Here is a 13,394-nt window from a genome sequence, read left to right as displayed (position 1 = left end):
CAAAATCTATAACAAATTTTTAAAAAGTGTTTCATAGTCTTAAAATTTTCTATCAATTAAAATGGCAGTAAAAATTGAAAATACTTTAAATTTTCAATTTTAAATCTCAGTTTTTTTTTTTTAAAATGAGATTTGGAATGGCAATTTTCTATCTCAGAACAACCAATCTCTTACTTAATGGCTAAACATTTAAAAACATTGCTATTAAATCTAGGAAGAGGATAATGATATCAGCCACAATCTAATTACTTAATTTTTTGACATATGTTCATATTATAATAAAAGAAAAAGAGCAAGTGGAAAAATTATTCCAATAGGAGTTAGAATTAACATTATTTTCAGGAAATATGATATTTAAATGATCTAAATAAAATAAGAGAACTAGCTTAAAAACTATTAACTTTAATTAGAAATTTTCATATTTTGACCAGTTAAAAGTATACAGAATTGCCAGCCATTGTGGCTCACCCTTTACCCAACTACTCTAGAGGTTGAGGCAGGAGGATTCCAAGTTGGAGGCCAGCCTGGGAAACTTAGCAAGAATCTGTCTCAAAAAAATAGGAAGGGCTGGGGATCTAGCTCAGTGGCAGAGCATTTACCTAGCATGTGGAAGGCCCTGGGTTCAGTCTCCTGTACTGCAAAAACTAAACAGTATATAGAATCATAAAATGCCATAAATAGCTATAATAAAAAAGGGAATGTTAGACTTGAGTAAATAGACAAGAATAAATGGGAAAGTATGATGTTAGACCCAAAGACTATTAAAATGTTCTCACTAGAGCATAAGTTATCTTTGAATCAACTCAGGAACCCAAAGGACTTCATGAATTTATGAAAATGTTTTAAAATACATCTGAAGATATACTCTGAGTATGGTGGGGCACAACTATAATCCCAGCTACTCCAAACACTGAAGCAGAAGGATCATGAGTTCAAAGCTAGCCTCAGCAACTTAGAGAAGCCCTAAGAAACTTAGTGAGACCCTGTCTTAAGATAAAAATAAATAAATAAAATACATCTAAAGATATTGCTGAAGTGGTTTTACCGTAAAAAAAAATTCCAAAGATGAAAAAACAATAAAACAAGAAGAATTTTTTGTGTTGTAGATATTAAGGTAAAATTATTAAAGTTATGCAGATATACCAATAAAACAATAGAAATCCCAACATGGTGTGTATATATGTATGTGAATATATGATTAAGTATATACTGAAGGAGTCATTTCAAATCTAGAAACAAACTATGGATTTTTCTAGAACAATACTGAAGTAGTAGGCTAATTACTGGGAGAAGTAGAATATGTCTCCATCATATTTATTCTGGAGATATGGAGATACATGCCTAGGTTGGAGTCCTGACACTATCACTTCTAAACTATATGGCTTTAAGCAAGTTACCTAATTAGTCTGTCTCACTTTTCTTATTTGTGAAATGGTGATGGTAATTTTTAATTCAGAAGCTGATTTTAAAGATAAATTGAATTAATCATTGAAAAATATTCGGTGCACAGTAAGCACTATGTGAGTTTTAAATAATATTAACAATTTAGTAACAAAATAGATTGTTTGTAGCTATAGTACTGGTTAAATACCTTACCAGGTGCTGAGCTATAAGCATATTAATGCCATTCATTCAATGGGCTCACAAATACCTTACATAAAAATGTAAAAGTAAACATTTTCTGAACTATTAAATGTGATCTTGATGTCAGAATAGAAATTATTTCAATGACACTTTCATTTGTTGTGCCTACAGAGTTATTCATTTCTAGCAGATATTGGAAAATTAATGGATACTGTGTTGTATTTTTAATTGAAGCTGAAATAATAACATATAAAAATGATGTATTAAAAAATGTCTATTTTTCCTTCAAAGAAATACATAAAATCTTGACTTGTATAAGCTTAATGATTTATGGTTTGACAATTTGATTATTTTTTTCTCTTTCCCATAAGATATTATTTTAGTTTCTCCTATGAATGGTAATAACTTAGGCCCATGCTATGTTTACTTAGAAAAGTATTAAAATATACAGTCAGAATTTAGACAAAGTATTTATACTCCTATAGTACTAAGCATAGAAGGATCATATACTAAGGTCCTAAAAAACAATTTTGACATTAGAATTTCATTATACAAATAAGTGATCTAAAAGGTTGAGTTTAGTCCATGGTCATAGTTCATTGGCAGATGTAGGACTTATGTACCTTCTTCTTCCCTTCTTTCCTTTGTTCCTCCTTCTCTCATTACTTCCTTTCTTCCTTCTTTCTTCCCATTCTCCTTTCTTTCAACCTTTCCTCTTCCATCTCTCTCCACCTTTCCTTTCTTCAGCGTGTTCCCTATCCCAAAAGAACCTGGAATCTTTACAGTGTGACACTATTTGAAGGTTAAAGAATATCAAATAACATTTATTAAAGCTATCAATAAAAACTCTATAAAAGCTTATTCTCTTGAAGAGCAAGAGAAGAAAATACATCATTTCATAATCTCAAGAGGCAAAATATTCACCAAAACTCTTCAAAACAATTTTGCTTCTACTTTGTGTTAAAAAGAAAATATTTAAAATAGGAAATGATAAGGAAAACTTTTAAGGAGTTCAAGTTCATGATAGGTCCTTTTCATGAGTTCAGATTCTCAGATCCAGATGAATGAATCCTAGGGAAATAAATGCATTTCCTCATATGATAGATGTATTATTATAGGTTTATGTTCAAAACACAGAAAGAGAAGTGTTAAATAGTTCGAGATTGGTATATTCAAATTTTAAAAATATGTATGTTCATTCCTATGTGGCAGCAAGTTTTTTATTCCAAGATAAAAAAACTAAAGAATAGATATTAATCAGATGTGTTGTAGATGATAAAAATAAGCAGTTAATTTTCCTTTTTTGACAGCATTAGCTATTGATGAGAAGTTGAATAATTGATTCCTCGTGTATTTTGAGTTCAATAATAACTTTTACAAAGCATTTAAAAGCCATATGGAGAAACTTCATTTGATGATGGTATGGTAAAGAATATTCATCGGGGATTAAAATACATATATGGAGTGTTAACTAGTGGTCATTGTCAAAGTGGATATAACTTTATAGGCACATTGCCACAGTATGAACTTGCCAGAATACTTTTCAGTAACTTCATTAACTACTAATGTGGATGAAGAATGAAAGATCTGCTCTTCAAACTTTCAAATGACTCAAATCTAGGAGGAAAAATTTGACAGGATGAACAACAGATAAAGATTCAAAATATTATAGACAGATGTGAAGGATGCAACAGATGCAAAGAATGAAGTTTTTAAGAGGCAATAAAATCCAACATTTTCTTCAAAATCATTTGCATAGGACTTATGAATACTTCTAGTTTTGTTAGTGTTTCCTTTTAGGTTGTTTTAAAATTTCATTTTTCCAAAGTTTAGGCCCTGTTGTATTTCACTTAATAATGATTCAGGCCCCAATTTCATTTTTTGTAAACTATGTTATCTATGCCAAGGGGATAAACATTTACAATTTAGAGTATGTTCATTGAAGAATGACCAATATTTTAAGGGGTATGTAAATCATGTTATAGAAAAACTAATTGAACAGACAAAAACCTTAACAAATTATTTTTTGTTTTGAAAAAAATCTTCATATAAGATATATGATAGTATTCTTAATGTATTTTAAAGCTTATCATAGGACTGATATATTCAGATTAAAAATATGATGTATGGGTGACATAATTAAAATATTTAATAGATGGTAAAGGGAAGTAGACATTAATTTATTATGCAATAAAAGCTTTATAATAACTAGTATGTTTCAAATGTAAACTGTTTATCTTGGAAAGAATTAATTGGACTTGTTATATATTAAGTAAAGCACTCTATGCAAAATATATAACATGGCACTGTTATATAGTAAGCTTTATATAAATATGTAACTATTAGGGTTATTAATGTTCTTACCACTGTAAATTAATTAGATAATTATTTGTTTGATCTGTTAATTTATTTCAAACAAATTTAGAGCTTGTTTTCAGCTTAAGTTAATCTTCTAATATTCAAGATAATTTACTTGTTAGTCAGGCCCCATTTTATTATCCATCTACCTCCTTTTTATGAATTGAGAAAATGCAAATTTTATATTTCCTTCCAAAGAAAATATATAACTATATAATTAGAGTAGTTTTGAAAGTAAATTTACACAATGGACTATTACTCAGCCTTAAAGAATAATGAAATTATGGCATTAGCAGGCAGAAGGATGGAGCTAAAGAATATTGTGCTAAGCTAAATAAGCCAAATCCAAAAAACTAAAGCCTGGATGTTTTCTCTGATAAGTGGATGCTGATCCATAATGGGGGATGGGAGTAGGGAACAATGGAGGAAATTTGGATCTGGCAGAGGAGAATGAGGGAAAGGGAAAGGGCAGGGAGGGTGGGAAGGATCGTGGAATTAGATGGATATTATTACCCTATGTGCATATATGATTGCATGACCAGTGTGACTCCGCACCATGTACAGCCAGAGGAATGAAAAGTTGTGCTCAATTTGTATAAAATGTGTCAAAATGCATTCTGTCATGTATAACTAATTAAAACATATTGAAACAAAGTCTCTACTGAGATTGTAAAAAAAAATTAAACTTATTCATATTTTAGTTTTAGTGCTAGTCTTAAACAAAATTTAAATAATTATTTCACATTAAGTATTTAGCATATATAATGCATCTAGAAGAAGTGCCAGGAAGAAAATGGCACACTAAGAATTTGTTGGAGGGAGTTACTCTATTTAAATATGTGTAGAGATATAAAGATCTTTTCCTTTTCCACAGAACAATGTAAATCCACTGAAAATCTTAAAAGTGTTGGCAGGACAGGATCAGATTTGCTCCACAGAAAGATAACTTTGTCTGTAGTAGAGACAATGGAGAGGAAGAAAGGTTGATTTCATGTAGACCCATGGTAAAATGCAGCCCAGGAAATCAATGATGAGAACTAGAGATAATAAAACAGAGAATGGATTTGGGTATTTTCAGAAGGTAATAAGGCTGGGGAAGATAGTGAGACCACAAAACTTAATGACCTATATAAGAAGATGTCATTCATTGAAGTAGAAGACATTGAAAGAGGACTGATTGGCACTGAATATCATGAGTATGGTCATGGCCATGTAAAATATGAGGTATGTTTGAGAGATTTTAAGAGAAATGGAAAATATGTGGTTGAATAAACACATACAGAGTCCAAAGCTCAGATACAGATCTAGAAATTAAAATTTATAAATAAGGTATACAGAGGAGGACAATGGAAGTAACAGATAGGGATGGATTGTCTCAGCAGAGGGTCTCAAATGAGAAAAGGGTGTAGGCCTAAGTCCAGAGGATACTAATGACTTTGAAAGAAGAATTGAGAAGGAGATTTACATCATGTCATAAATCTCCAGGGAAAAGCAATCGTCAATGTCAAATACTATGGAAAGGGCTAATAAGATGAGCACTGAATTGCCTCCACTTGATTTGGCAATGCAAAGATTCAAAAGCTCTGTTTCCATGAGTAAGACTGTCCAATAATATGGGTACAAAAGTGTTTGTTGTCAGAGTGACTTGGATGTGTGAAAATGGAGACAAATTTTCAGAGAAAACTAACTCTGAAAAAAAAAAGAAAAGAAAAGAAACCATATTCACTGGGAGTCAGAAGTGATAGGGAATTGAATGAAGGGCTTTTCTCCCCTTTGTTTTAATGAGAAAGAGTTAACTCTTTGGGAATATACAGCCCATAGGATGATGTTGAATACATGAAGAGGAATTTAAGTATCTGAAATAAAAGATCAGTTGATAAATCAGTTGATAAGTTTACTGATGAGGGTAGGCCTTAGATAGAAAAGAGGACAGTCCCTCTTTTGTAAAAAGGTGTTTGAAAAGAATAGGTTGGTATGGAGCATAGGTGGAGAGGTAGAAATCAGTGTGAATTTTAATCTTAGATCTTCTGTGTTGCCTATCACATAGCAGTGTAGGTCATCTTCTGAAAGTTGGTGTGGGTGATGAGAAGATTAAAGGTTTCTTGAGGGTGAAGATTTGAAAATCATTATAGAAAGTGGACAAGCATGTTGTCTAAATAGCTCAATAAGTAAGACAGGTAAGAATGAACCATCATCTCTGATAACTTCTGATTATGTTCATAAATATGTAGGAAGTTTTAGGGTCATCCTTCTGAATCTGTATTCCTTTGGCTGTGTGTGTGTGTGTGTGTGTGCGCGTGCACGCTCTAGTATAGATCTCTATTAGAGTAAGGATGATCATATTCATTTCAGTCAGAAGTGTCTGCTATATCATTGATTTTGAAAGTTATAAGTGAGGCACCTCCTTAGGAAGGTATATGCAAACCGCGGAGACAGGAAAATGTGTGTTTATGTTGTGTGTGTGTGTGTGTGTGTGTGCGCGTGCGAGTATGAAGTTTAAAAAAGTTTATTATATGATTCTGATATACCCTCCACAGGGAGGGTGGCAATTTTTCCTTGAGAATATTGGAGCTGAATGTGACCTTGAATTTAGAATTTCTCTGTAGATAAATGGCAACTAACTTGTTACATTTATTAATAATTATTTTAGTCAGCTTTTTCACTGCTATAACTAAAAGACCCGACCAGAACAATTGCAGAGGAGCAAAAGTTTATTTAAAGGCTCCTGGTTTCAGAGGTCTAAGTCCATAGACAGTGGGCTCCATTCCTTGGGGCTTGAGGTGAAGCTGAACAACATGGTGGAAGAGTGTGGGAGAGGGAAGTGACTTACATGATGGTCAGAAAGCAGAGAGAGAGACTCTACTAGCAATATACAAAATATGTACCCCAAAGCCATGTCCCCAATGCTTACTTCCTCCAGCCACACCCTACGTACCTTCAGTTACCACTCAGTTAATCCCTGTCAGAGGATAAATTCACTGACTGGGTTAAGGCACTCATAATCCAATCATTTCGCCTCTGAACCTTCTTGCATTGTCTCACACATGAGCTTTGGGGGACACCTTACATCCAAACCATAATAATAATTAAGTGTAAACAACATAAACTTTTCTTTTTTCCTCAGTAAATGAATAAATCTCTAGTTATTTTTCTTACCTTATAGAAATTCACTTTATGATACCTAGAAATATGCATTATCCATTACTAAAATCAATGGAGGAAATGTTCCACGGTATAATCACTTAAATATAGAACAATTAGTTGTTAGCAAAATATTTACAAACATTTTACAAATATTTAATCCACATGTCAGTAAATTCCTCCTTAGGTAGAAGTTTTTGACTTTGGATTGAGTCATTAAATGCTTTGGGTCACTAGTGCACCAATTAGTAAATTACTGATCCATAGTACTTTACCATCCTGAAAAAAGTAAATGCACCTTCTGAGAGCCTAATTGAATCTTGGAGAGTTATTTATTTGCCATTAAGATCAAGATAAATGAATCAGTTCACAATAGTGTTGCTGAACAGTTACATTAATTTCACAAATAGATAAATTGAAGCTCAGAAGAGACAGGAGTGGAAAGCTAAATATCCAGGTACCATATTCATTCTGAAAAGACCCAATTCCCACTATGTAGCTATAAAAACATAAAATGTGAGTTTGGAAACAATATTAATTATTTTTCTACAAATCCAATTTTCATGTAGAATTAGTAAGCTTAATACCAATTTATTTAGTAATTCTGAACTTGTAGTTCATATATAAATATGGCCTTACAGCAATTAAGAAGTTCATTTTTTTTAAAGGCAAAATTTCAATCTCTCATAAGAAAAAAATTTATCCTGAAACTTGTTACATTGACCTCCTCCAATATGGATCTTTTGGAAAATGAATGATATCTTGCCATATGATAAAACAGTCATGAATACAATCTTCCAAGTAAGAAAACCACTTTAATTCACCTCTGTGTTTACTGAGAATTGAACAGATAATTTAATTTCTCCAATTTTTAGTATCTCAGCCTACAAAATGGAGAGAATACATAATTTATAGCTCATTGTAAGAATTCAGTGAAAAAACATTTGAATACTTAGCACTGAGCTTTGCATACACCACTCACTGTTTAATTTGAGCTGTAACATTAAGAGCATTATTATTTCCAAGACCAGATGAATCTTAAGTTGGTTTATTATGACACTTGGCATGTTACTTTTCTTTACATTTTTCTTGATCTTCAAAAGCTATAAAATAAATTTCTACTCTTTTTCATAAAACATAAGAAAGAAAAATAACTAGAAACTTCAACATGTAACTTACTAGTGTTTGTATTTGTCTGGAAGGGGGCTTCCCACAGCTTTAATCACAGCCACAGATTATTATTTCAAGATGCATCTTTTAGATATTTAAATATATATTCTTATATCATAGAATGTAAATGTGAAGTCATTTATTCTGTGCTTTACTGAAATTCTGTGATGAGTTTTAAATAATTAAAATAGCATGTGCTATAGTTGTAAGTGCAATCACTGAGACTCTGAAGAGACACATACTGAGAAAAGGGGTTATAGCTCCAGGAAAAATTATCTGCCTTCTTAATCATTAATTGTCATTGAAATGCTTTTGAAGTTTATACAACAGAATTCTGGTTGAGACTCTGGCATCTGACACTATATAACAATGCAGTGAAAGCTCTAGCAAACTCTATTATATAAAGAGCCCAATAATATAAATTTTTATTCAGAGATATTTAAACCAAAGGTAAAATGTCACATTGAAGCTTTTAAATAACCTATCTAATAATTCACAAGTTAACTACATGGTAAATATTTTGGAAGCATTTTCTTGGAATACTTGTGTATGTTTTTCTTTCTACTGTGTCAATGATGGCTTTGATAAAATGATCCAAGGAAAAGAAGACAATTTTCTTCATATTTTACCTGAGTCTGAGGTATTTGCTGATTTCACATGCACTGATAATATGAACAAGGTAATTTGTTTGCGTCTGGTGGGGTAGGATTTGTGGTGAGAAATGCAAAATTCACACGTAGCTCTTCCATGAGAAATCTCTATATGTTTTCAGTTTATATAAAAAAGTCTCAAGGTGTTGCCTGAGGCATCTATTTTTTTTTCCCCTCAAGGCAAGCTGAAGGTACAAATCAAGTTGTTTTCACACTACTAATATATTCCCTTTTCTTTCAATTTCTCAGAGAGCTGACATAGGGATTTCTGCTTTAACCATCACCCCGGACCGTGAGAATGTGGTGGACTTCACAACACGTTACATGGACTACTCAGTGGGGGTTCTACTCCGAAGGGCTGAAAAGACTGTGGATATGTTTGCCTGTCTGGCTCCGTTTGATCTCTCTCTGTGGGCCTGCATTGCTGGAACAGTCCTTCTGGTGGGTCTACTGGTCTACCTCTTGAACTGGCTTAATCCTCCACGGTTACAAATGGGATCAATGGCATCTACTACACTCTACAACTCCATGTGGTTTGTGTATGGATCCTTTGTACAGCAAGGTAAGAAGAAAAACTACCTTTTGTTATTAAAAAAAAAGGAGCATGTTGTTTCAAATGCAATGTAGTTAGAATGATTCTGTATCTGACATCAATAAGAGTTCTAAAGGGTCCTCAAAGCAATGCTCAGAAAAGAACATTTTCTATTCTCCCCTAGTGGATCTCAAACCCAGCAGGTTTCCATCAATAATGGCTCATTGTCTTTTGGTATAAGCTCAGTTTTATCAACAAGGCAAAAGTGAATGTCTGAGTTAAGATTCACAAGATACCTCAAGATCAGAATTTCTTCCCCAAACTGATTTTCTGAGGAAATAGCCTTACTGCAACGAAACTACTTATCACTAGAGAAAGTAGTGATGTATGAGAGATGTTAGGACTTCTTCTTTGTTCAGTGATGTTATTTCAGGAACTGAAAATATTCATTAGCAGTGAAAAGACTTGGGCTAATTTTAGAGTCTGATAAGAAGTAGTATATTTTATCTTTCACTTTCATATACAATCTTTACAAATGATTTAACCTATGAATTCATTATATTCTAAAGAATGCCTGTGCTTCGTTATTTAGTATCCTATCTGCTCTCTTCTTTAAACCCATCTGATTAATTCCTTGATTCTCAGAATGGAATATTTATTTCATTCTTTATTTGAGACTACTGTCCTCATAGAGAATGAAATAATAAGATCAACTTGTGTATTGAACAGGAGAGTTATGTGTTTCAACAGAGACCTGTGACAATTTCACCTTAATATTTATAGCTCTTAATAACACCTTACTTTTGATTCCACTTGCTGTTGGATCTTTCATTAAACTTCATTGTGCCTATTCTCATTTAATTAATCAAAGGCTAGTCTTGGCTAGAGATGTGGCTCAAGGGTAGAGCATTTGCCTATCACGTGAAGAGCCCTGTATTCAAGCTCCAGCAATGCCAAAACAAACAATGATGTGTGTACATCCTTCCTCTCCACTGTCTCACTTCTAACCTGGCCTATAAGCCTTTGGAAGCATTCCCCCCTCCCCCTTCTCTCTCTCACTTCCATATAAGGGCTCCCAATGTTATATGTAGCTATATATTTGTCACAGAACTTTTAATTCATTCATTAGTAGAGGAAAGGGGATACAAATAGTTGGGATAGAATTTTAGACGAAGACGTGAAAGAGACATTGGGATAAAATTATGTTGAGGGGAGTTTGTAAAGTTGAGGGCAAAGATATATTTGTTATTAGGAGTTCAAACTGATCTTTGGGGAAGAGATCAGTTAGTTAAAGGTATACAGGAAAAGGATGCTCAGATTTTTACTGCAGAAATATTCTGGCTATAATGTGGAGAATAGATTGGGAGAAAACACTGTGGAATGTGAGAAAAATTAGAAAACTATTATAATAACCCTGTAAAGGGTTAATGTGGCATGGTGGCATTGGAATTCAAGGGAAGGGTACTGATTAAATGGAGCCAACAGAATTGAATAACTATATCGTGATACGGGAATTGGTAGTGAAGGAGGAAAAGGAGATTAAGTTTTATCCTATGTTTCTGAGTTAGGAAAGTTTGTATATTGGATGTTGATTTTATTTACTGAAATGAAGAAAACAAACAAAAAAAAAAGATATGAAAGAGCAGATGATACATTAATTTTGGTGCAAACCAGAGGGTATTTCTAGTGCTTGGTTAGTGGTTTGATAAATTTGTCAGATATACAAAAGAGATATCTAGGAGATATATATATATATATCTTTTGTATATATACTAACATATAGGAAATAATTGAAGCCATGAAAGTGAATAAGATCATTTGGACAGATTTCAATACTCCTTATTAAGGACCACTGGTCCAGAAAAGGCATAGAACAAAGCCCTAAGGAAAGGAATGGGTGGAGGAGCCCTCAGTGGTGACTGATAGGAGTCCTTGGAAGGAGGCAAGGAAAGATCAGAACCCAGTAGTACACTTACCAGAGAAAGGCAATACTTAAAGATAGAGAATTTGTTAATAATATCAAAGGACTAAGTAAGATTAGAGCTTGAAAGGTGTTCATTTGATTTAGCAGTAAACGTGTTATTGAAGCCAAGGTTTGTCTTTGCTCCATGATGTCTGAGGCATCCACTAGGTGAAAGGCTGAAATCATCTGGAGCCTGTGTGCTGCACTTGCATGTTGGGTGGTTTATGCTGTGAAATGTGGGCTTCATTTTTCTACTTGTGAGTCTGTTCATGTGATTTCTCTTTCTGGGATAGAAATCACTGCATGGCAGTTGATTTCTCCAGAAGATGTTGAGAAATATAAGCATTGACTAGATATTGAAGTCAGATATAATTAACCTGTTCTCATTTCATTTCTTCGCTTTCCAATTTGTTTGAGCATACTTTCAACAATCACCCATATGCAGATGACTCACAAAAATCTATATTATCCATCTCGAACTTCATATTTGTGTAACTAAGTGTAAACTAGACCATTCTCTGTATACAACAGGAATACAACTCTCATCATGCCCAAACTTGAGTTCATTTTACACTTAAACTTCCTGGCCTCTCATATTCTTATTCCTGTTGAGGCCTCAGCAACCATTTAGACATACACAGAGACTTTTAAAATATTTTGTTTTCTTCCTCTTTCTCACCTCTCATGTTCAACTATAATCAAGTCCTATGAATTTTACCTCCTAAATATTTCTAGAAGTGAAAATCTCCTCTCACCTAGAAAGATGAGTCTAGTTTGTTATCTAGATTAGGCCCTTATTTCTCACCCGAAGTATAGGAATCTCATTGCAGAATTTTCTTTTTCCAGTTTTGTCCCTTTCAAATATATGACAGACATGCTTGCACCCATACTCAAATCATGATCACTGCCATGAAAATATGACCGCATAATTTCCATTTTCAAATATTCCCTTAACTCCTTAATACTCACAGTTTAAAAGGCCTTAGTTCTTTAAGATGTAAACCATAGGCTCCCATCCATGCTCAGTTCTCACCTCCTAATTCTCATTTCTCACATGTAATTCTCTAGTTACTCTACACTGGTTTTAGTCCTGTAAAAATAAGACTTTTCTGTTTCTCCACCTTTGTTTCTGCCCCTTGAATTCCTGGGATGGCTTTATGACCAAAGCCCATTATTTCTGCTCCCACACTGTGTTTTTCTGTGGCAAATTGCTGTCCATTTTCCATCTCTTGCTTTGATCTCATTCCTTTCAAGAAGTCTTTGCTGGGACACGGGACTATCTTCTAGGCTTCTCAATATATATTTATTATAGTACTTATTGACACACTGTAATTATCTTTTCTTCATTTGTCTTCACTTGAAATTTTTAAGTACAAGACATTCTATTTATCTTCATAGTCCTCTTGCCTGCATTTCAGTGTCTTGTATACGTTAGATGTTTGATGAATACATAATGACCAGCTTAATGAATGAATGAATGCCAAAAACTTAACTAAATCAAACATGGAGTTAACTGCAATATTATATTTATTAGATTACAATCTAAAATAAAACTGTTAGTACAATTGTCCCCCCAATGACGTGAAACTCAATAAACCAAAGAGGAAGTTTTTGTAATGTCCCTACCAAGTATCTTTTATAATAAGTTAGAGTGGAAAAACATAAATAAAGTTTCCTATAGGTTGAAGAATTATTTTTGAGGATGTTGGTTTGAGTATGAATTGGCTTTCTGAATTCTTCTTCCAGGTAGGCAAATTTCAGTAAGTTTTGGAGTACAACCAACAACAAAACAAGATAAATAGAATTATCCATATGGTTAGTAAGCTTTTCCTAGTTCTATAAACATGCAGCAGATAGCAACAGTTATAAATATGTTAAGCACCTTTGCATCCCAACTGCTTCCTTAAATAAGCTGCACAGCCTGTAAGTTGATTGTGCATTTATACAAATTCATAATGATGGATAATGTTGAATTGCATATGATTAACTGCTTTAT

The 13,394-nt window shown here is 33.2% G+C and overlaps 1 protein-coding gene across 2 annotated transcripts in view; it reads left to right on the top strand.

Annotated features, from left to right (window-relative positions):
* Grid2 (glutamate ionotropic receptor delta type subunit 2) overlaps positions 1-13,394 on the top strand; it is a 1,380,466-nt gene that overhangs the window by 1,076,632 nt on the left and 290,440 nt on the right. For both annotated transcript variants that reach the window (XM_027926659.3, XM_027926658.3), the window contains one exon: positions 9,153-9,465. In XM_027926659.3, the coding sequence (XP_027782460.1) occupies positions 9,153-9,465 (313 nt within the window). The remainder of the gene's footprint in view (positions 1-9,152; positions 9,466-13,394) is intronic.

The sequence above is a fragment of the Marmota flaviventris genome, chromosome 7, assembly GCF_047511675.1.
Source record: "Marmota flaviventris isolate mMarFla1 chromosome 7, mMarFla1.hap1, whole genome shotgun sequence".
Lineage (NCBI taxonomy): Eukaryota > Metazoa > Chordata > Mammalia > Rodentia > Sciuridae > Marmota > Marmota flaviventris.
This window is presented reverse-complemented; position numbering and strand designations above follow the sequence as displayed.